We start from the raw sequence: 25,654 nt of genomic DNA on the forward strand, positions 1-25,654 counted from the left end.
ATGGCAAGTGAAATGTGAACTATTAGTCTTGCCAATATTTATTCAAACATTCAGCTTTATGTAAAATAGAACCAGTTGTTTAAATTTGTTTTTACTGGAAATTTCAGTATTATAGCTCATTATCAGTATGTTAAAATAACATATTTATTATAATAGTTTTAAAAACGTAGAGGAACATAGATATTACCAAAACAAATCCATTATAATTTCTCATGTCATTATAAATGCTTAGCAGACCCTGAAATACTCTTTAGTAATTTGACTACTTAGTCATTCTGGCATAAAATCAAAACAAAGCAACCTTTATAACTCATGTGTGAAATGAGAAATTCCAGACTCAAAATAAACACGTCTTTTACCCATTATGTAACATTTTAGTCACCAAACTGTATTTTAGGTTTCCATTCAGTTAGCAAATTAACTCCCATAGCAGCTATGACTAAAGTACTTTCATCCCAGGTTTACAACACAAGCACAGACTCCACTATTAAAGGCTTCCTGATTTAACAACAGCATGACCCTACATTGTTATTGGTCGTTTACATTCTATTTCACCCACTGACTGGGAGTCTGTGCAACATCACTGGAACAATTGCAGAAAGTCTTTATTACAATCAAATAGAATCTCAGTAACCTGAGTTCAAACAAACTCATAATGGTGCCTGGTGCTTCAAGGATGCATGAGAGAAAGCTGAGCTCTACCTCGCTTTAAACTCTCCAGCTGTCTCAGTGGAATACACAATTTCACTGAAAAGACACAAAAACTAAGATTTTACTTTCTGCTCTCCCTCTGAAGCTACAGGTATTCAAAGGAAGGTCAGTAGCTCCTTTTTTTTTTTTTCCAGAGAAAGAGAAATGAGAACAGAAGAGATTATTGTGGGTACCTCAATGCTAATTGTCCCCTGACCCCAATATGAGCTGTAGTACTTCATGTGCAGTTACAGCAGCAGATATGCTGCAATGAGTATGCAGCAGTTTCATATCTTTCAGAAAGCAAAATAAGGTAAAGAACATTATCTAGGCCACGATATTCCAGGACAGCTGTATTACTGTATTTCTTTCCATGAACTATTACATCACTTGCATAATCCTGACTACTCAGCCATGAATGTCTGGCTACTTTTGCAGTAATCAAGCCCTATACTCTGCTTTACTAGCTTATTAAAAATCTTTGTTATAGGACCTATAATTTCTTATGTCAGTTCTTTCAGAAATCTTGAATAATATTATTAAGGCCTCTGTCTTCAAACCAATGAACTCCTAATTGTCCTAAGACTTGGTAATTTCCAACTCAATGGTCTCATTTCACTCACTCCAATTCTCCTACCTGCACACTCACATTACTGAAGACAGAGGTAAAATGTTCCTTTATTTGAGAGGGCATATTCCTTTTTATCTTGACTGAGGCCTTACCATACAGTCTCCACAACTTCTTCCCTCTACTTATACAGACAAAAATCTTTGCATTACTTGTTTGAGTTACCATGATAGGTCTCACTTAGCTTGGCAAGTATTACTTTATCTTTACATTTTCTCCCCCATGAGACACAACCTCATTAATAAATCCTACTTCCCCTCTTTCTGGGCTATCAACTTACATTACACTTCTGGAACAAATGACTGATGTTTTTATCTGAAAAATACTTTCCAATTGTCTTGCCTTTGATATATCTTCATCAATTTTTACACTTGTAATGAAAATAAAGCTTCCTCTCTGTTGAAACTGGCTAGCATCCTTGGTTCAGCTGATTTCATTAAATAATTCCACTATTTACTAAAGCTCCTCTTCTTCCTTCTTTGAAATTAAGAGCTTATTATGCTGAATTACTTTTCAATATGATTAAAATTGTGATCTTTCAATATAAGAGACTCTACACAACAAGTTTACTGGTCTTCAGTCTTTATATATACCCTGTGTCTGTTTTCCAGTTAAAGCAACAGGAAGAAAATGGTCTGTGATGATTTGGAGGGAGCATATTTAATCATGTTTGCGAACCTTGGGTTTTTTGGATTTACATGCTCTGCTCAAGTACAGCATATAAATCCTATTTCTAATCATTATTTAGTTGATCAATATTGTGATCCTAATAACACTTTTTCATAAAATCATTAAACAAAGGCTGGAAAACTTGCTCAAGTACCTGTTCTCTGCACCTGCTGATCCTTTCAGACAACAAATCCGAATTATTCTTTTCTTCATCAAGCTCAAGTTCCAGGTGAGACAACTTGTCCTAAGTGGAACAAAGAAAAATCACCTCAACATATTCTTTCCATCCTCTTCAGATTGCTATCAGGGCATTCTTCTTTAAACTTCAATCACCCAAAGTGTCTGAAAGACTAAGCTTAGAAACTGAAATTCCTCTTAAAACACACAGCAAAAGAGATGGCAGGTAGGTACCCCTGTAGAGTGAATTTGTTTGAGAGAAGTAAAATAGAAGTTTTGTTTCCTTTTTTTAATAACTCCCAACGATTTCAAGAATATAAGAGAAATTCTGTAATGTTTCTAGAGACTTTGAATGTCTGCATTACATTATACATTTGAAAGACAAACTTCTTTTATCTGAGTACAGTGACATAGAGATGTTTATGGAAGACAAATGAAAGCCTAGTTGAACTGAACAGTTATGAAGCCCTGTAACAAGTCAGAGTCACAATGTTATTCAGAATCCTGAAATGAACTGATATCAAAGGCTAGACAGAACTTACACTTCTAAATACTTTTGAAGCTCTGAATGACGGGCCTAGAAATTAAAATCATGCAGATTTGCATAAGCTCTAGATAATTTAGAAGAAATTAATTAAAATTATGATAGAAAATTCTAATTTAGGACATATAATGTGACAATAGATATGCTAACAAATCACCTTTAAAATATACCACATTAATTCCTGCAGTAATACTACAAGGATTTTCAACAACATGAAGCTATTTTGATTCCAAACAGAATCCATGTGAAACACCAAAATTATCTTCATCTCTTCAAAAAAGGAACAAACCCTTAAGAATGTCTTTTACCTCCATTAGTTTGATTTGTCTTGCCCTATCATCCTTTAAGTGGTTTTTGGCTTCCAGTTCATACTCCAAGCTTTTCACAGTCTGTTCCAGTAACTGAGTTTTTGTTATTGCCTCATCCTGAGCTCTCTGGTGGTCCCTCAGGTTTTCTTCCATCAGACGCATCTGCAGCAATAAGATCAAGGGAATACACTTCACACTGTACTGTCTATAAACAAGGGATGGCAGCAAAGGGGACTCACTGCAAACACATCTGGAAGCATGACAGGAATTCCATTGAGTTACGGGCTTTCAACAGTAATTTCTGCTTTATCCACAAGATGGCACCAAGAAAATAAACTTGGATTATGACTTATAATGAGATGCTTCATGTTACATGTTTTACACTGACAATTATCCACGGTGTAGTTCTTAAAATTTATTTCCTTTATTAAGTTACAGCAAGACATAATTTAGATAATTTTCTAAATGGTTTCATCTTTGGTACTTTTCCTTTCCTTTTCAGACTCCCAATACTTTAGCTTTCAAATAACTATATAGTTTATATGTCTGATGCACTTTGATGACAGCATTTTACCAATGACATGATTGCAGATTTATATATGTACACACACACACATATACACACACACACATACATATATATATATATATATGTATATATATATGAGACTATTAGATACAGTGGGGCTACCTGCTGAGGACAGAAGTTCCCTATCCAACAACTGCATGTCCTCAATAATATAATCCAAAAAACCTTCATGGTACTTTAAATATATGTATTACAAGGGAGAGGGGTTTTAGGTGAAATCATGACCATCCCTTGTGTGTGCAACTTAACTTGTAACACATACAGAATATAGGATGAGAGGTTTTTTTTTTTCTTAAACAGTTTTCCACATTCTTCCTCTTTTTCAAGTGTTTATTTTTGTAGTTAAGTTTAAATAATGTATTAGCGAATATTTACAGTTTGCTACCTACTGGTAAGTCCTGACACTTGCATGACATGGTGAACAGCTAAGTGCAGGGATCTGTACATTTATATCCTTTTATATGCATTTAATGTTGCAGAATGACATTGAATTGCCAGCTTTCAAGATGGGTATCATCTGTGAATCAACACAAAATCCAGAAGAGATGCAGCAGTGAAGAACTCCCATACTGCCCCACAAGACTGTTTCATTGTTTTTCTACTGGACCAAGACGATACTCGTGTTGCCATGATCATTACTTGGCTTTTGATGAGACTCTCAAAAAGGAAGTTTTGTGCACTTTGACACCTAGCCAGGAGAATTTTGATAGACAACAGTCATGTTGAATGGAAGGACTATACTTCTTGTTAAACACAAAGGAGGAAGTGGTAATAAAGACTTTCAATTGTCCTGAATATTTAGTCTCCCAGAAAGTCAGCTGTTTAACCTGTCTTTCCTATATTTTCTTTCCTCTTTTGCAGCTAGTTGCCATACTACATTTTAAAGCCCTAACATATTGCCTCATGGAGATATTGAATTCCACAACTACTACTATTTTGTCCTTTATATACTGTTTGGATTATCTTTTTCTCAAATAATGGTTTATTTTGTTCTTTGGTTTTTTTCTCTGTATTTGTTTTGAAATTGTAATAGATGACAGTAGAAGTATTTTTCATAACTGCAAACACAGTGTGTTTACACTGTGTAAACATACATTTACATATTTGATATATGTATTAGTGTAGGTATCTACATACAACTTCATTCAATTCAAGAGCTATGTGCTCAAAATCACTGTTTTAGCTTTCATTTTTCATCACAAGTCTTCATCCCTTTACAAAGTCTCTCCACCCCTGAATGGAATAAATATAGAAGGAAGACAACAATATACAGGAACTACTCTTTCTTCTATTGCTGTTCTTTTAAATTTAATTTAAAACAAGTTTTTTAGGTGGAGAGGACAATGTAAGAGTTCTAAACTGGAAAAATCCTACTATTAAAATATTCCATACAGAGAAAACATCTGTGACCAATGTATTCTCACAGTTGTTCCAACTGGAGAGCAGGTATATGCAGATTTTTAAAAGACTGGATTATCTTTATGGCAAAATTTACATTCTATGAGGCAGATACTCAAGACTGGTTGATTTTTGGTTACACAGAAACCTTTGTCATTTAAAGCTGCACCTTGTCTCATATGAAAGAAGAGAATGCATGTTTGTATGTTTGTTTGTTTTTCCTAAATAACCGGGGGGTTTTTTCCTAATAAAAAATATTTCTAAATTCTCAATTCCTTCATTAGCAGGCATTAAAGAGCAGCAGATCATCAGTGGAATTCTTGTAATATCACTTAAGGTGTATTCATTTGTCAAACACTGCTTTTATCTGTCCTAAACAGGAGCTCCAATTTCCCCAGCAGAAATAACACGATGATCAGCACCATGAAAAATCAAACCCAAAAGCATGCTGAGATCAGCCTCTCATTATGTACATGAGAGTACACGAAAGCATGATAGCAAACATTCATTATCTTGAAAACTACCTGCACTGAATTCTAGGTCAAAGTTGAGAATTTCTCACTGAACTTATGAGTCATTAATTACCTCATCTTGCATTCTTATGTTCATCAGGCGTGATTTTTCTACCTCAATGTTTTTCTCCTTTAATTGCCTCTGCAGATCTACAAATTCCCTGCGATTTTTCTCCTTGTATTCATCAAGCTGGCTCTGAAGCTCCAGAGTTGATGTTCTTGAGATCTCCACCATTTCAGACATCTGGGCAAAAAGTACACATAAAACAAATTCTATTGTGCTTAGAATAACAATCAATTTTTTCCTCCAGCTTCAGTATTCAGCTCAGTATTTTCAAAAAGAAAATTTATGAAACATTCCCAAATAAATTAATTTCTATGCAGAAGTGAGAAAACACAAAACAGTAAAGTCAATTTCTAATACCATGTGTGGCAAGACTATCCTCTTTTTGTCTGTCAGCAGCTCTTCCAGCTGGGTGACACAATGAACTGCACAGTCACACTTCAGTATGTCAGTATTAGCTGTACAGTTTACACACAGATGGCACAATAAATCTGATGCAGAAATTTTGAGAATCAGCTGTAAAACTCTGAAATATTGCTGCACTGTACATGAGGACTGAACTGGGATCTGGTTTATACAGAACTGGTTTACAATGCTATTTTCTGATAGTGATGTTCCAATCATTGTTCCAGCCCTGAAAGCTTTTAATAAGAGTCTCTAGATTAAAGAAACTATTACTTTCTTTTACACATTTAAAAATATATAATTCTTTACAATTTATTACTTTCTTTTACACATTATTTAAAAATATCTAATTCTTTACAATTTGGCAGTTCATTTACTTCTACTGTTAAATATTCAGATCCCTGCATCCTCTTGGGGATGAACTCATACCTCCTCCTGTAACTTCTCAACAGTCTTGTTCAGTTGCAATCGTTCATTCTCCATTTCATTCTTTATCTGCTTTAACTGCTCCTTCTGCTGAGCTTCAGCTTTTAATTGCTGACTTAATTGCTGTCGCTCCTGTGAGATGCAATGGATGTTCTCCTGCAGTAGATTAAGAAATACATATCATGAATTGTAGACCATCTTTTCTAATACCTTAAAGGTATGTTACTTAACACAGCAATACTCCAGCAATACAGCAGCTGCTGTAAAATTAAGACAAATTTCACATTTACAGTTTGCTAGCTAGTATAGAACAAACATTGATATGTCATGCTAGAAACAACTGAATGTCCATTTATACCTCTTCTCTTAACTCAAGCATTAAAACCATGATGCAATGGCAATGTTTCTACCAGCTATCCAAATGCTGCAGTGTCTGCCTGTTCAGTACACTGTGATGAATTTCAGTATTTGAAATCTGGATGCCCTATAGGACAGCTTCAATGGTCAATTTAAGCATCATCGCTAATTTGAGTGCCCTTCATGTACAAAAATCCTTGAATTGGCTGGCCTGTCACAGGGTAACTGCAAGTCAGGCAAACAGCCTGTCAGTTGCCAATTTAAAGCCAATCGTTTGTGGCAATTAATTACTTCGTGAAGAAGCTAAAGTGTTATTATATGAAAAAAGAACAAAATGGGGGAAATGAAAAGGAGTAATTTCCTTTCATAACTTAAAAGATTATTCTGATATTGCTTTATTTTTTTCAAACAATACTAGTTGAATGTTCTCTTTACAAAATTAGTAATTAATCTCAGCTGATAACTGAAAATTAAGAATGTATTTCAACTTACAATGCTAATTCTAGATGCCTACCATTATCTACCACAATGAAAAGATAAACTTCCTATTTTTCCACCCATTGAAAGGATCCCATGTTCTGATTGTTTAATTTAAAATGCACAGATTACTTGATGCTGCCATCCATAATGTTGGTATAATTATTAGTTTTTAAGATATCACAGTACAATACATGCTGCGGCTAAAGGGCATAATAATTAGGTCATTTCCTTTCTCTCAATGATACAAAAATATTGAGATGCATTTCATTTTCTGAAACAGTGCCCTACATAGAGGGGGCTACCCTAAAACAGAGGTTAGAACACAACACAAAATTCTACAAAAATACTCCTTACTTGAGCATCCATAAACAAAACTTCAGTATAGAAGATGATTTTACATTAAAGCACTAATGCAAACTATCTATTACAATCAAGTACATACCAGCTTTAACTTTTCTGACTCAAAATCCAGAATGGAGGAGGAATAGACTTGGCTGTTTCCAGTAACTGTTACAGTTCTATTGGCATTGGCATTGTCTTTCTTACACTAGACTACCATTACAAGTAATTTGTGTTATGTAAAAAAGCAAGATGGGACAGTCAAGAATTACATTTTCACTGGGATACTCATTATTACAGTGCCAGAGTTTGTAATCTAAATTGTCAATGATAACACAAGGCCAAATCAACCTACTGCACAGCATTATTCATTAGAAAACTCTAAAGACAGAAAGGCTGAATTGTTCTAAACAAAAGGCCTGCTGATTACATCCTGAGGTCTGTTAGTGCTCATATCCGGTGGACAAGAGTGTAGAATTGGAAAGAGGATTAAATTTAGTGTGCCAGAATTTAGACATAAGTTGTGAATAAAATGTCAAGACAGACTCTCCAGTCACCTTCCCTAGAATTCTTTCATTTGGAGACCCAGCTTGGAGGCAGCATTATTTGGCATGATGCCCTGAAGGATGCATAAACAGGAAAAAAAAAAAGAACACACTTTTCAAACATCTTGACCCAAAGCTAATCAAGATGCAGGAGATGTGTATGGTGCATTGATCCATGTTACACAGCAAGGTCAAGTCAGACTGTGACAGAAGGGAATTCTTAGGGGAGTGTGCTAAATGCAGTGCACCCATACAGTGAGTGTGCAGACTATCAGTGATACAGACAAGCAAACGAGGAGAATCAGTGAGGGAGAACAGACAAACAGATTTAAAACTTAAAAAAAAAATTAAAAAAAAAAAGACTACCAAAAACCAAGCCTGACCAAAAGCCTCAGATAAAACACTTATTATTCATGAAGTTACAAGAAACATCTGCTTAAAAGCATCATTTTGTGGAAACAAAACTCACTCATATTGTTAAAACTTTATATTCTTGAAGCACATTTAATTTTAAAGATCTAAAAGTATTTCTTGCTGTAGTTATTTTTTCTTTTTACTATACTTAACTGAACCATGAGAACATGCCAGTTAACATAGTCTTTCCTTGGCTTTTAATCCACTTAGAGACAAGTTTCATTTTTAGATTTTCAGAACAGAAATGTAAAATTTATGTTGAAGACAACAGGGAAAAAGATCTATTCAATTAAAAAAGTGGCACCAGCAACTTACATGTACCTCACTTTTGATTCTGATGTTTGATAGAATTCTTTGAAACTTTAGCTTCTAGAAGTAAAATCAAGAGAATTCTACACTGATACTGTTTAAATCAATGCTTCTTTGGTTCATGTAAAAGGTGAATCACAGAGAAGAAAAATTAGGTTCGTATCTTTTGCAGACCCAAAATATGAGGGCAATAAGAAGAGTTTCAAGATTTATACACATTCCCCTTGTTACTAAATAGATCTGAATTTTCATACCATCTGAATCACCCAGTCTTGACTCATACACAACACTGCCAACATGTCTGTCCACTGCTCTGAAGTAGATGCATTTTCCACATGTTTAATTTCTGGGCTAATCTGAGTGAAAGCATAACCTTTCCTGGACACTGGGTGGACTAAGGAGCAAGGTAGAAAGAGAACTTCATTCAGAATTTAAGAGGCTGCAAATCCTTGTGATCCATGTTAAACATCTCTGGTTTTATGATTAAATATTCCAGTTCCATATAACATTTGCAAACAAGACAGGCTCATAAAAATAGAGAATCAAACGTCCTGACATTTTGTCATTAACAATATTTTTGTTTATATTCAAGTACAGCTTTTTATTCTTTTACATATATACCTTCATGCATGATCATTGAAAAGAATAGATTTATGAAACCTTAGGAAGTTTATTGACAAATCATTTCCCCGAAATTTTGCTAGATCCATGGAAATAGGAAAAAAAATTCAGCAAGAAAACTATTTTAATTTGATGATGCTATGATTTCTGTACACACTTGAACACTGAAGTAAGGTCTAAACTTTAAAACAAAGTGTACTTCAAAAAGAATGAGAGGTAACTGTACAGAAAGCAACAGTGACTCAGGCAAACAGAAAATTTAAAATTTAAATTACCCAAATTCTTCTTGTTCTTACCTGCATCTCTTCTAGCTGGCTTTCCAAAGCTGCTTTTAACACTAATAATTCTTTTCCCTCCTTTTCAGCATGTTTCAAAGCTTCTTCTAATTGTTGCTTCTCTTCCTGCAATGATGCAATTCGATACAATCAGAAACCGTGGCCAGGCCTTTAATCTGACAAGTAAACTGAGCTGTAATGTCTGACCTATCACTGATTTCTCCAGTCCCAAAGTGTGACTTGGTTCTGCTCTGGTTTTCGATGGGAAAATCTCTCCTACACCTGTCAGCAAAGTGCATCCTGCTTCTTGACAACCTGCTGGTTTTCCTTCCCCTTTCCTATGGCATTGTCCATCCTTCTCTTGGTCAGTTTTTATTCTGCAGTGAATCCATTGCAAAGAGGAAGATTACTTAAGGGGCTTGTTTTCTTAACTTACCTCATATGTCTTTAATTTTTCCTTCACTGAATTTTCTTCTCTTTTCATATTATCAATCTGTTTGTGCAGCTCCTCAATTTTCTTCTCTAGATCAGTAAGTGTTCTCTTCAGTCGTTCATTTTCCTCAATCAGCTCTTTGACTTGATTTTCTACACTATTTCGCTCCTCTTGTGCAGCATTTTTTTCACTTGCAAGGACAGCAGCACTCTAGTGAAAACAAATTATGTCATGCTTAAAAAGAAAAATAATTGGTGCTGTTTTCCAACAGGAGCTCCATAAGACATCACAGCAAATACAGCTAGGATATTACATTAAAATAGCAACAGAGACTTTAATATTTAGCATTTTTTCTCTTTGGGCATATCAACAGATAAAATAATATATGACACCTGAACAGTCTTATGCACGTCATCTCATATTTTCACCTTAACATCTTCCTCTTTATTGCCCTAAAATATTTCATTACCAAATCCTATTGTTAGGTAATTCCAAGTAAACTAAAAAATTCAACAAATAGGCAAAGCCATATGGACCTTTAAGGAAGAACATATTTATGAAGAATGTCTTCCACAGCAACACAAAATTTAGGCAGTCTCACTCCAGTGATGATTCTAAGCACTAACATGCAATACACTACATCCACACAACTATTGGTGGGGCTGCAGAGTAAATGACAGATAATATAAAGAGATCTTGACACTAAATAAACAAACCATAATAATGAACAATGCATCACAACTTGTGGCACTGAATTTTTTACTTTTCTTTGCAGGGCAGCTGGCTGCAGCATGTCACTTTTCAGAGCTAGTCATCACTTTACCATTTACCCCCTAAACACCCTACCATTTACTGTGGAAACCATGAGTGGAAGTAACTGGCTATATTGTTATATTATCTAAGCTCTTGTAACACAGACCAGATATGCACTGATAAACATATAATTCTGTAAAGAGCAGGAAGGATTTAATTTTTGCTCTTCACTGACTTCCCATTCAGAACACCCTTCCAAGAACATAAAAGAACCCAGGATATAACGGGTGGTTCTTGTTTCTGGACACTCAGGGGCTGATACAAAACAACACTCTGTACAAAGATCTGGTTCTCAAGTGCAGCCCCACTGTCCTCTACACCAAGACCTTAATCAACAGCAAGAACATCAGAGCAAACATAGGAATCAATCTAGACCAGGATTCTCTCTCATGGCCTTGGCTGATGCTTAGAGGCAAAAAGAGGAAGAGCAACTATGGGGCAAGTCTGTCATCATTATACACTCCCAGCTCCCACAGGTTTTATTCCATGAATGTATCATCCATTAATTTCTCTAATCCTTCTCAAATCCATTTATACCATTGGCATCTACATTATCTGGTAACAATAAGTAATTACACATTCATTACTGAAGCAAACATTTTTTATATCTGAAATTGTGTTTATCTGCGTGAAAACAAAAGAAATCCTATCAAACTACTCAAAAACTATTTTGTGAAATATTCTATAAAAGCATGAAAACCACTTTTCATTTATGCTATTTTTGATTGTTGCTCCTGATCTTCCCCTCTCCTTATCCAAAAGGAATAAGCAAAGTTATATAAAAGGGTGTTTACAAAGAGTGCCCTCACTAGACTGTTTTCTAGCAAGCAACAGCTTTAAAATCATGCAAATTAGATAAAGCAGTAACTCAGAAAACACTCAGACTGTCTACAGGGTCAATGAACTTATTATACAAAAACTGGCAGCATAAGCAGGCTGACAAGTTCTGGTCTTTTGAAAATCCTGAAAAAACTTGTTCTTCTATGTACATAACTAGTTAAAAGCTCTGAAATAAATCTCCGTCGATGCTTTAGGTTTTTATGTACTGAAATTTCAATAGCATTTATATATTCCTTTAATTTTTGCTTTCTGCATGCAGCAAAATTTTACTAATTAGCAAGCACTCCACCAGTGGCTCCTTTTAGTCTCATTTCTCCTTTCTGGAGCTGAGTGAAAGCAGCTGAGGCACGCTGGGGAGTTCAGGGAAAGGAATGTTGATTTGTCTGTTCTTTTTCTCCGAATGCCTACATGGGGCTGCACAGTAAGAGAGGACTGCAGTAGACCCACATGAGACCTGGAGATTCCACCACACCAACCATGGCTTGCTCTACTTTGTCAACACAGGAAGCAGTATTTACTTAAAAGTGGATGCACACAAGCAAACAACCCAACAATCCTCCCCCAGAGATCCATATACATAAAGAAACACGGAAATAATATCTATATATATATGATTTAACCTAAGAGGTTCAAAATTAAGTTCAGATTACACTGATGATGATGATTACACTGATCACATCTAGACATCTGCTCCAGCCTCCTTTTTGTTGTATGTATCTTAGGATACAGACCCTAACATTAAACTAAACTATTATTTTCTCTCCTTTTTCACTATATATTTCAGTAAGTTAGCAAGAAGTTAGGTGAATAGATGTAAAATGTAGAGAAGTATAAAGGGCAAGTTGAAAGTATTGTCTTCATTAACCTAATTTAAAATCTTGGATCTTATTTAAATAACTTGGATATATAGATAAAGCCTTCCTAAAGTTCCAGCTGATTGAGTGACCAGCACTTAGCCAGCAGATCTTCACAGGTCCCTAATGACCTCATCATTACAAGGGTTATACCTGCACAAACCAATCCTGTAACATGTTAAGGATAAAATTCCTTTCTTTCACACACACATACTTTTTCAAGATGGTAGAAAACTCTCTTGGTATATATGGGGAGCTGAACTGTACTGTAGTTGGAGAGTGAGCATTTTTCTTACTTATATTCTGGGGAGAGTACAAGGAATTTTCTTCACAATATGGTTTCACTGTACACATTGTTTCAACTTGTTTCAGACAAGACTGAAAAGAAACACAGGAGTATCTATCTTATCAGTTTACCTTCCACAATTTTACTACAGACACAAGGCATGGAAGATCACTCTGAGGATATCGTTCAGGAGGATACTAGACAAAACAATCCAAAAGTAGCTTCAGTTTGATAGTGAAGTTTAAACAAAGTCAAGCCATACAAATACAGTTTACATATTCTTTGTGTAAGAAAAAGCACACATAGCATCTCTTCTCCAAGAGTCAAAATACACAGCTGGATTTAGACAAAAAAAAGCTTATATTATTTTTTCCCTACAGTACTGAGAATTTCATGCAGAGCTTCACTGGCACAAATGAAGTTTCTGGATTATAAGAGCTTTTGGTAACGTATGCCATATCCTGCAGCATATTACCACAGAAAGCTAAGGTATCAAAAGTCTTCACAGCTCTTGCCTTGTATTCTCCACTGTTAGTCTTTTCTCACTACTTTTTACTTCCCCTCCAGGCCTGCTCTTGGGAAGACAGATGAACATCAAACAGCAAAATGCCTAGGGATCACTGGAGAGCACCCACAAAGCATACAAGCACTGAAATGCAGCTCTGACAGACCTTGTAGCAACACCATTAGGGGAGAACCTGGTGGAGAGAGATCCCTGTCCATATATTGAACACTTACATAAGGCCAGCAGCTGAACCGCAGCCATGCAGTGCTGACGCACACCAGCACTGCTGTGCCCTTTGCCTGTGCAAGCCCTGCACACAGGCACGGTGCTCCAGCGGCCACACACTGCCAGCAGGCAGATCACTCACTACAGACCACAGGGACAATTTAACACTGTCATTACAGATGGCTCACCATTCTCTGCATAGAGTTTCCCTAACAAAACACGGAAGTAGAAGATACGAAAACCACTACATTGAAACTACAGCTGAAACAACAAGCAGCAACAACAAGAACAGCTGAAATTGTCCAACAGTATTTGCCAACAGCCAGGGATGTAATCTCTGGGGTTGTGCCTGCACGAGCAGGGATGCAAGTTTTCACTGAAAATTCAGGGACTGGCTCACACACTCAAAAAAGGGAGTTGAAGGCTGTTTGCAAAAGCATTCCATCAGTGGGTTAAAGGGATGAGGATGAAAGAAGGAAAATGAACATGGAAGGGGTAGTAAGTACAAATGAGGAAAAAGCCAGACAGGGAGAGACTGTGCTGTGGATCCATTTCCCTCAGTCCACATATAACTTGCTTGTAATGGTGCTGCACATAAACAGTGTGAGTTAACTAATGGTCCTCAAGGCTTAATGACATAACATCAATTAATGACTCTGGTTGGTGCCCATTCATAAATACATTTATTTATTTGGGGATGTTGGCAAAGTTTTGGCAATTATTTTAACTAAGTTTATATAATTTAACCCATGGTAACAGAACTACGTGAAGGTCACAAAGTAATGATTTAAGCTGAATATAAAACATTAACAGACATTGTTAATATAAGAACTTCAGTTCAAAGAATTGTGGATCAGTCTTTTCAGAAAGTTTAAAGAAGATTATGCACATAAACATACAGAGCACAAAACAGACAAAACTGGTTAAACAAGATTCTTGTCAACAAAACCTGGAATGAAATACTGTATATTCAGATATATTTGCCATACAAAAGAAAAACAAAAAAAGAACCCCAAACATCTCTGCAAAAATTCAAGCCCCTCAAAAAACAGGAGAGGGGTGCAATTTTATGAAGAACTGAAGTGGGCTCTTTTGGATCTTAATATTAACACATGTGAATTCCAATTTTGCAGTTTCTTCCCTATGATATAGAAGATACTTATTTCTTTTTAGCTGCACTTGCTATTTGTGGCAGCAGTTTTAGTAAACCAATTTCCTACTGTGACTATTTACTGCATTGTATTACAGAATTGTATTTTTGTAAGTAAATACCCTATAGTATTTTGCTTATTATGCTTATATAGTTGCATATTTTTTATCTTTCCTTTCAATCTGCCTGTCCTTGCTCTGTCTTCCAGGGCATTCAGTGCCTTCTAGTCCCTACATTTGGACTGTTTTACATTCAGATACTCATCTCTCCAATCTCTGAAGGAACAATACCTTTCTCTTAATCACTACATCATTTGAAGACTTCTTAACCACACTCATATAACCTTCTTATTTATTACCTTTGAATCCACTTAATATTTCATTATACTTTCTCAAATGTGATCATGTTTAAACTCTTGATTAAGACTATGTAAGCCTTATAAGCAAAATTAAGCTACAGAGATTAAGGAAAAGCTGCTGGAAATGGGTTACAAATTTCTGGAAGAGGCTCAGAATAAAGAAAAAGAAGAAATTCCCACAATACAAAGTCCTCTGTGACTGACTGAAGATAAGCTTCTGCATTCTGGTGTTGTCATTGTGCCAAGTACACATGCAGTAACTACTTATTAGTCTAGCAGCAGACTTAAACCAAATAAAACAAATTATCAAATCCAAAAAAGAAATATACACTAAAAAAAAATCAGTTTCTGACCACAAAAATAGATCATACATGGCAGAAAATAATCCATGGTGTTCAATAACCACTGACTTTTTAATAGCTCTCATACATTTTAATACTAAAGCTTAAAGGATTAGTCAATTAGCTTGAGAAGTTAAGGGTTTACAGCAGAAATGAGACAATAAAGAGAAAGGACAGGTTCACAGCTAAGGTACCCAAAACCAGCATTAGAGAATCTGGAGTCTGTAGTTGTCTCTGCCAAAGACCTCCTGAGGCAAGTCACTGAGCCAAATCTTTCCAGAGGATCAATAACTACATGCTCCTTAACTTCCCTGGTCTTTGAGATACTGGGGTTTGGTTTCCATAGATTTGAGTGCACAATTGCAACAAAATCCAGCAAAAATTGTACCCCAAAGTTAACCTAGGTACTTTAGTTTGGACATGCACAACTAAAGGATTCTCTCAACACCCATCTCTCTACCTCTTATTATATTTAATATGAGAAATAACATTACTTAGATGGCAGCTATGTTAAGAAACAGAATTAAAAATTTGTGAAAAAATGCCTATAATTTTTCTCCAGAAGATGTTTTTAATAGTATGTACAAGCTCCATTTAACTCCTAACAGATGAGAAGAGAGTGAATGCATGCACACGCACACATGTATTTCCATACATATATATATTTATATTTATATATATATATATGTGGGGGGGGGGGGGTATTGTTTGGTTTGGTATGTATACCTGATCTATAAAGTTTTATCTAGCATAGGTCTGCTTATCTCAGCCACACAGTCACAGCTGCTGGAGTTTATATGCATGTGGCATTTGGTTTTCAGCTCCAAGCCTATGGAACATAAGGGAACATCAGCAGTAAAATACACTTTCCTCACCTTCCAGCCTGCTCCTTTCAGGTGTTTTGCACAACAAGAAATTAATCTAATAAAGCTTGGGTTTGTGTCCTTTTATATAGCTATATATGTGTCCAGAAGTCTTTTTAAATATATTAAATTAAGACCAAGTTAAATCAATAAATATTGTTCCAACTCCTTTGTTGCAGAAATCTCAGTAAGGCCAATATATTTATACAGTATTCAACTCTGAACTTTGTTGCAAGCAGTGAACAGATAGTATAGAAGGCATCAAAATCTTTCTCACCAGTCATTATTGTGTAAACCCAAAGAAACTGGACAGAACACCCATCAAGGTCCTTGAGTTGCAAATTAAATGTTTAGTTTCAACCTGAACACAGAAAAAATACTTTTGGATAGGAATGCAGAAATTATTCTGTGGTTCCACACCTTTTTTTTTTTAACCACACCCTCAGCACTGGCAAAGACATGAGAGAGGTTGTGTAACTGATCATTAAAAAATAGTTTTGGCTGACTTCAGTGTTTTAGCTGGTGAAACTCCCCTTTGGCAGTGACTACATACTATGGGATCCTTACAGCCCTTTTACAAAATAAAGGAAGACTTAAAGTGTGTAGAAGTTAAGTATTTCATTTGCCTTGTATTAGAATCATTAAATTTTGGCTAAATCCAATGTTTATCAGGCAAAAGTCAGCAAATACTTATAAAAACCTTTCAATTTCTTTTCAGAATCCAGTTCTGGGCTTCCCAATCCAGGAAGGACATTGAGGGGCTGAAGCAGGTTCAGAAGGGCAGAGCTAGGGAAGGGTCTGGACCATAAATGTGATGAGGAGTGGCTGAGGGAGCTGGGGGGCACAGCCTGGAGAAGAGGAGGCTCAGGGGTGACCTTATCTCTCTCTACAACTCCCCGACAGGAGGGTGTAGCTGGGTGGGGGTCGGTGTCTTCTCCCAGGGAACAGCAACAGGATGGGAGAACATGGCCCCAAGCTGCACCAGCGGAGGTTTAGGTTTGACATTAAGAATTTTTTCATAGAAAAAGTGTTTGGATACTGAAACAGCTGCCCAGGAGGTGGTGAAGTCACTGTCCCTGAAGGTGTTTAAGGAAAGACTGGATGGCACTTGGTGCCATGGTCAAGCTGACATTGTGGTGTTCGCTCATAGGGGGACTCAATAATCTCAGAGGCCTTTTCCAGCCTAATAGATTTTGTTATTCTGTGAAAACTATTTCAACCAGTTAACTGTTTGTTCTTTAACAGTCATACTTGAAGGATAAATCTCCATTCAAAATGAGCTGGGGCACAAACTGGAGCTTTTTAATGGAGGTAAGAGATTTTCCTTTTTTTTTTTCGTATTCATAATTGTGCAACCTAAGTAAATGACAGGATAATCTTCCAAAATCTTCTGAAAAAGGAAAATGGTGCTGCTGCTCACTTCATTCTATTCCTGGTGTAGAACACTTCAGGTATCAAGGTACTGGCTGTTGAAACCAGCTCTGAAGACTCATGGGCCACCTTTATAGGTTGATTCTGGACTAGTTTAACTTCTTGAACTACATGTAAGAAGTTTCATGTGGCTTCAGGGATTCGTGTCTGCCCAGCTCACTCAGATGATCCAGGGGAGGTAGCAGTGACAGAGATACCAAATATCTTCCTATTGTCTTTTCCTCTTCTTTTGTATATAAACAATATAGTTTAAATAAAACTAGACCTTGATTTCATTGGGTAACATGCAGGTGATTTCCAAAGAAAGAAAAAAAACCCCAAACCACTCTACACCCAAAGACTGACACTGAGAAAAGAAAAAAAACAAACGAAGTACTGAATCTCCACAAAGGGACAACTCTTTAATTGTAATCATTATTAGCTCTTCCATAAAAGGAGCTTCTGAAATCAGTATTATTCAGCTATAGTAATCTAGTTTTCAAAGTTCATGGGTGCAAATAACAGGTTTTTATTTCTCCTTCTACCTCTGCTTGTAATAACTGCATTTTTACCCACTGTTTACCTTTAGGCAATTCTTCTAACCCCAGACACTATTCCTTAAAGCAGTTGGAATCCTTGGGATGAGTAATACAGTAACCATAGGATATCATGGATAATTAAATCTCATCTCTCTACAAAAGGAGTATGAAAATTCCTTAAAAATTGAATGTTAGGCTACCAACCCACCCAACCCATCCTACCTAGTCCCCAAAAAAAGGTAACAACAAAAACAACAAAACTTCTGGAAAAAAGCCTCAATGGCTGCACTTACTGTTTTTCTACTTGACACTGATTATATAAATTCTTCCCATGATCTCAAACTGAGGCCTAGCCAACTTTAACACATGGCTATGCCTTTGGAAGTTATTATTAGTTACCTATTAAAAGAGTCAGTGTTTTTTTCCTCTCTTAGCAAGGTACACTGCAACTAGCTTAAATTCTCTGCTGTACTTCAAGAGATTATTCAGTAAGCAAGTGCAAAAATTTACAAGCAAGTCAGACTGGTCTCTCATTTCATTTCAGCTAGAGCCACTCTACTAACTCGTTAAAAATTCACTGGTGACAGTTTAGAGAAAAGATTTGTTTTCTTACAAGGTCATTTTCACTGCTTCAAATGGTACCATGTCCTTAATATTATTTCCAAAACTATTTAGGTTTTCATTTATGAGATGTAATGAAAGATTTAAATACCTACATTAGAAGACTGAGAATGCAACCCTCTTTTACACAGAGCACGTTAAATAAAATTTTCCAATTTAGGCATGACCTAACGTTTATATAAGTTATAAAACCCAGGGCCAGGAAAGCTCTTAACCAGTACCTGCATCAATGTCATATTATCCCCCTGGCTATGTATCATGACACACTCATTGGCTTATACTAACAGTCTTTTGAAGGTCAGAAGTTGTTGGATAGACTGGAGTAAAATATTAACTAACTCTGTGTTCACATTGCTCCCTCCTGTTTGACAGTCAAACACTTCCCATACATACACAAACACACACATACTGTCACAAGACAAAACTCCTGAATACATCAACTGGCTTCTGCTAACGAGGATTAGAGATCCTCCTGATGGCATTAAAGAAGTACCTGGCTGTACAATCTCTTGCAAAGCTTCAGAAACAAAGAAAATGTAAAATCACACAAACAAGCCCCCTTCCCAGCCCAGACTTACTGAAATAGTCCTAGCACAGGAAGGTCCACAATAGTTAAATTACTATTACAGGATTATTTTATTATTATCCTACAGATGTGATCCAACCCAGCTCTAAGAGAACTTTGCAGGACAGTTTTGCTGAGAGGCTTTCTTGACTCTCCACACAGTGTAAAACCCACTCAGCTGTAGCTTCATGGTACTGTGTGCACCCAAACCTGCACATGTACCCACCAAATAAATGGAGGAGTAAACTGCATGAAAGAAAGGACTAGAGGAGGTGGAACTTAAAGACACAGTCACTAAGTTACATATTCAGAGTGCTTCAGAGGCACATTTTACATTCTTGTTGACAACACTAATATACCATAATTTGTTTGGTACTCCATTAAATGGGTACTTAAAACATGCACCATGCTATTACCAACTTCCACACATAAAACAGACATTGGGCAAAACAGATCAAATCTGCCTCCCAAATTTTCCATATACAGTTCTAAAATAGGTGTTTCCAACAATGATACCTATTTAAGGAGTGCCTGCAACTTTCTTTCCACCATCACAATTCTGTCTGTGTATCCTCCCTCTCTTTTCCCCACTCTGCATTTGTACCACACTGAAAATCAATCAGAATCTTACCAGGATTTTTTTTTTTTTCAGAAGGCTGGTAAAAGAGGGCATAAAATGAAAGGGGGAGATATGTTAGGTCATGAAAGATGAAACATTGACTTAGATCAGTCTCCCCAGCATTTGACTCTGTACACAGTTTACATCCATTACCAACCAGCTTCCAGAACTGCAACAAAAGAGTGTTATTTCAACATGGCAAAAGTTGCCTCAGGAGGGCAAAGGAAAGAAAATATCCACCAATGGCACTTCAAATCCTAGATCACCTTCTCTAAATCTTTTCCAATCGTTGTGTACCTTGCTTGAGGTGAACATACCAACCTTGGGCACAGCATTCAGAATGCAGATTCAGATGAGTTATGGATTTATGGATAAGAGTGCATAAGGATGTTTCCATGCCCAACTAATTCTTACTATATCATTTTTTTCTTTTACTGCTATCAAGACCATGGATTTTTAGCATGATTTACTATAGCCCTGAGATTTCACCTTACAGCAGAACAAGGCAGCAGGATCCTACTGTTTTTTTTTCTGGATATATATATAATTCTACAGTTACACACATTAAATCACTTAAAGTAACAAAGTGGCTTTGCAATGCTCCACACTTATATCTTCACTCTTCCCTGAGTAACTTGGGTAACCACTGTTCTCTGAACAGTATTATTCCAAAATAGATTCTCAGAATATGCTGGATTTAGTTATGTTTCACATATATATATTCAACTATGAATTCCAAGGCATTTCCATAAAAAAGGCATACAGAGTATATCTCAGTATCCTTTGGAATGCTCAAGCCAGTTTTTAAGTTTCTGCTCTATGTGGGAGATTTTTATCAGCTTTTAGGAAGACACAGCATATTATCAGGTTAAGTAGAAAAAAACTCAATAGTTACTTATCATTTCAAAGGTCTTTACAGTTTGTGTTAGATTCATCTAAATTAACAAGATGGGAAAAAAACAAAATTAAAGCTTCTTCTCATGTATAATACCCAGAGATTTTCTTTTTTTCTTATCTTAAAAGAGGACCATTTTACTTCATAGCATGTGCAGAAGGCAAACATTGTCTCTTTCTGTTCCTACATTTGCTCTGGTAAAATTCCTTCCTCTCTTCAATCACAACAATCATATGTAACACATAGATGTGTTAATGGTAACGTGATCAGCAGCTTCATTGCATTCTTAAATGTGTTGATAAATTAATCAGCTCTGAGTGTCTGTTTTATCATTCTGAGAACAAGGTCAGACATATGATATGCCAAATTAATCAGTCAAGGTCAGGCTTAGATAAGCCTTTTCCTAATGTGATGATTACAGCTTTTTCTGAACAACATCATTTGTTCAGACAGCTTCTCTAAATACAGATGTAAATTTGAAGTGCTGTGCAGTTTGCAACTGCCCTCCTGAGCTGATACAATTTCAGTGGAATTTGAACAGTACTAGTTGCAATATGCTACAACCTTTTACCTGCATCGTTACATTCCAAAAGCTATTTCCAAATTTTACTGAAACAGTGGCACTTCTTCTACAGTGACAGAGCACTTATGGTTAAAGGAGTACAATTCTGGACTGCTGTATTGTAGAACCAGATTAATAGATATTTTTCTATGGCTTTAAAAACAGGAGAAGAATTCATATTAATCTGTTCTAGCACTTGCACTTATGGAGAAATCTATTTTTAATCAGAAAGACATTCATTTTTTAATTTATTATTAAATTAAAGGCAAATATTATCCCACAGAGGTATGTTATGGAAGAGTAAAACTTTTCCTATTGTTACATGGAAATAGTCTGCTTTCAGTCTCAATAAACAAGCAATGAAGTCAAGAATAATCTCAGCCATCTCAAGACCACCACAAGCAAAAGGCATAACACAAAAATAAGTTTAAAAGGTACATTTCAGCAAAGAAAAACAGTATCTTAATATCTGTGACTTTATTTAAAATTCTCTATTAAAAAAAACAGAAACCAGATAATGACAACAATGAAATCCAACAAAAAAACCCCAAACTAGCACCATGTTTGTCATTATGATTCTGTTCTCATGCTCACTAACAATCCTGCTCTGTTCCTCTATTGGATAACCTTGAGTATGTTTCTAACAAACAGATCTATGTGCCACTCTAATTACACAGACCAAATGCACTGCACATTACTTGCCAACCTATCTGATGCCTCCAGCAGATGAAAATTCTGTTGATTTAACACTGGCATAAAAACTTCCTTAACAGCCTATATATCACAAACACCTTTATTCATTGTACCACCCTGGATGATTTAGAAGCAACATAGGTACAAACACTCCTGTACATAGAGGTCCTGATACAACCTGATCTATCAAACATCTGTATCCACATTTTTTGTATGACAAACCACTCTTACAGCACTTACATTCCTGTTTGCTCATCAAATACAACAGGATGGCCCTTCCCACTAATCTTTGATGTAGATTTCTTCTGTCCTGCCATCAGGTATACATTTTTCCAGCTTGCAGTAAGAAAAAAAAACAAAACAAAAAAACCAAACAGACCAAGTAGATTGAATTGCAATTGTCTCCTGGGTATTTCGGATTAATTATGAACCAAATAATTAACAATATATATAAGATCACAGCAGATCAGTCAGGAAACTTCCTGCAGAGAATGGTTATACTTTCCTGATAAATGATATATCAAACTTGACAACTAATCTCAGCCAGCAGGCATAAAGATAAAGCTGTGCTTTAAGAAATCATTGAGTACAAATACTAGCAAGACTAAAAAAAAACCAAAAAAAACTAAAGAAAACACCACCTTCCAATTAAACATGTTTAAAGTTTTACTTCAAATAAAAACAAAAACTTCAACTCAAATGGGAAGAGAACTGGTACTTAGACCAACATTAATCAAATAAATTTCACTTTTGAACATCTTATTAAATTTACCATTAGATAGGCTATGTCATGCAAGTAAATAAATGCTATTTATAAATATCTCTAAGCCACAGCAACCCAGTCATAGAGCCATTTCCCAGACTGTGTTATTGTTATGCCAAACAGACTACTCTTTCATTTCTTGTCAGTCGTAATTACAGTTCCATAATTGAAATACAGTAAATTACCATGCACTAACTTTGAAAGATGGTTCATTGAGGTTGAGCTGTCACTACAATTACTGTGTAATAAAAAATGATAATTTAAATGTTCTACTTTTCTCTCAAAGAAAAAAATTAATTCAGTTCATGCAGCCCAGGCAAATCAAATATCTTCATGATGATGTAAAACGAAGAGAAACAACACATTTAAGCAAAGCTGAACAATCTCAAGTCCTAGGCTGCAGAAACAAACCAGCATTTATAAAATTTTCTAACCTCTGAAGAAAATTGCACATTTAAAACCTTTAAAAGGATAATCTTTTGTCAGGATTCAATCATACAATACCCATTCAGCAACTCCCATACGAGTTCCTACTTTGCTCCTAGAGCATATAAAGCTTTGGAAACTTCTTTCCAGCTTCAAGTTCAAATTTCCCTCAGTTCTGTGTTAATGTTTTAAGCCACGACCAGCAGGATAACTACAACCCACCTAAGACCAGTGTAAGTAACAAACATTAATTCTCATGGATATTTCTAAGCATAAAATTGGGCCTACAGTTCTGACATTGGCCAAGCACAGTTTGCCTGTGGAAATTTTCTCAAACAATTGAGAAATAAGATGAGGGAATACAGAAAAGACAGAAAGAGCTGTCACTGTAAAAAGAATGCTCAAAACTTTAAGAGAACTGTCCCCATACCAAAAAGCATTTCAATATGTTCCTACCTGCTGGTTCTACAAAGGAAATTTCACAAAGGACATCTTTTGGAAAACAATAACAAATACACACATCTGAAACCTGTTCCTATTCTCCCTCTCACAAAGACTTCCTGCTGATGCTGGAAGAGGCAATTCCTTCAGTTCTGTTTTCTTCCTGTCTGATTCAAAACACCCAAACCCCTGCTGTTTCCTTGTGCTCACACTCCTTTGACCATTCAGTAAACAAGCTTAAGTTCAAGAAAAGGACACAAAACAAAACACAAAACCCCACACTGATATTGAGAAGTTGAATGAACAAGGTGGAACAATGCAACCAGGGAACAGGATATGACACAAGAAGCTGAATGTAGGAACGGTGGGTTGCAAGGACTGCAGAGAACTGCTAGAAATTGATTTCAACAGCACAACTGGCAAAGTACACCGGTGCTCTTCAAGGGCATCCTCAAGGTTTTGGTGATTCTGTTTAACCCAGGACAAGCAAATGGCTCCCTGCACTATACTCCCATCTATTCTCCCTCAAAGTTTGCAATTAAGCAAATGCAGTAAATAAGTGCTTGAAAAAAGGACCACAACTTCAGCTGTGACAAACAATCAAAATATTAGTTGTGCATGAAATAAAACTTATTCTCAGCAGCCAAGAATTTCCTGGCCTAAATCATTGCCTATTTTGCTAAGAAAATAGTAGTATTGGAAAACATCTGGTATTCAGCATCTGAGAGAGGTAGGATCTTTCCCTGTAGAGGTAATTGTTAGCACTTATGTACCTCTGTTGCCTTCTCCAGGCTCTGTCGAAGATCCAGCAATTCTTTATCATGCTGCTCTTTAAGTTTATCCATCTCTGTGTCATGGCTGGATACTTCTTCTTTAAGTGCTCCTTTCAAAGCTGTGAGCTCTCTCTCTCTTTTTCTCAAAATCTCTTCTTGTTGATCTTTTGCTATTAATACTTCTTGCAGATCCTGCTTCATTTGCATCAGCTCCTAAAGCCCAAAATTAAACACAGCTGTCAAACAGCCCCTGTGGATGTTCTGTTTATGTCTCACAGAAAGAAAGCAGATAAGCTCCCCAAGGACAACTTTGTTTCATATGACTGACATATTTTTTACAGCTTTTATAGTAAGCTAAAAATTTGTTCAACCCTAATATTATTAGAAGTATAACATATAGCCGATGTTTTATATAACAGGCCAACATATCTGATGCTGAAAAACTGTCAGAAGATTTTAATGGTGTATGCTGTGTCATCTGCAAATAATGCAGGAGTCACTCCTATGTTGTGCTTTCAGCAGCAGTGAGGTAGATAAGAACAAAGACAAAGCATTTTTCCCCCATTTGCAAGAGAAACAAACTCAGTGATAAGTCTTTGCTTTCTTTTCTGCTGGAAAGAATAAATAAAGTTCCTTCTTTGAGTGCTTGAGACAAAACAAGCGCTTCACAACCAAGTCCATGATCACACCCTTCCTCCTCCCACCAGGGTAACCCTAGAAGTCATTTCCCCTCTCCAAATCGCTGGGAAGGATCTGGAGAGTCAGTGAATCTGAAGACTAAAGATACACACAAAAACACAGAATAACAGAAACTATCAAAAATGTACTGCTTCAAGAATTCTCTTATTAGGTATTTCTCCAGCTGTGAATAATTGTACTTCCAAAGAGAATGCAGGCTTACCCTGCATTGGAGGATCAGAGCATCTAAA

General features: G+C 36.2%; 1 protein-coding gene across 3 annotated transcripts in view; it reads right to left on the reverse strand.

The window, feature by feature from the left end:
- Positions 1-25,654, reverse strand: part of CGNL1 (cingulin like 1) — a 55,733-nt gene that overhangs the window by 9,290 nt on the left and 20,789 nt on the right. For all 3 annotated transcript variants that reach the window (XM_014874065.2, XM_014874067.2, XM_088172492.1), the window contains exons 8-14: positions 24,726-24,938; positions 10,187-10,393; positions 9,772-9,876; positions 6,414-6,566; positions 5,589-5,759; positions 3,017-3,178; positions 2,142-2,231 (exon numbers count right to left, since the gene is read on the reverse strand). In XM_014874065.2, the coding sequence (XP_014729551.2) occupies positions 2,142-2,231; positions 3,017-3,178; positions 5,589-5,759; positions 6,414-6,566; positions 9,772-9,876; positions 10,187-10,393; positions 24,726-24,938 (1,101 nt within the window). The remainder of the gene's footprint in view (positions 1-2,141; positions 2,232-3,016; positions 3,179-5,588; positions 5,760-6,413; positions 6,567-9,771; positions 9,877-10,186; positions 10,394-24,725; positions 24,939-25,654) is intronic.

The sequence above is a fragment of the Sturnus vulgaris genome, chromosome 13, assembly GCF_052056855.1.
Source record: "Sturnus vulgaris isolate bStuVul1 chromosome 13, bStuVul1.hap1, whole genome shotgun sequence".
In the NCBI taxonomy this organism is placed as follows: Eukaryota; Metazoa; Chordata; class Aves; order Passeriformes; family Sturnidae; genus Sturnus; species Sturnus vulgaris.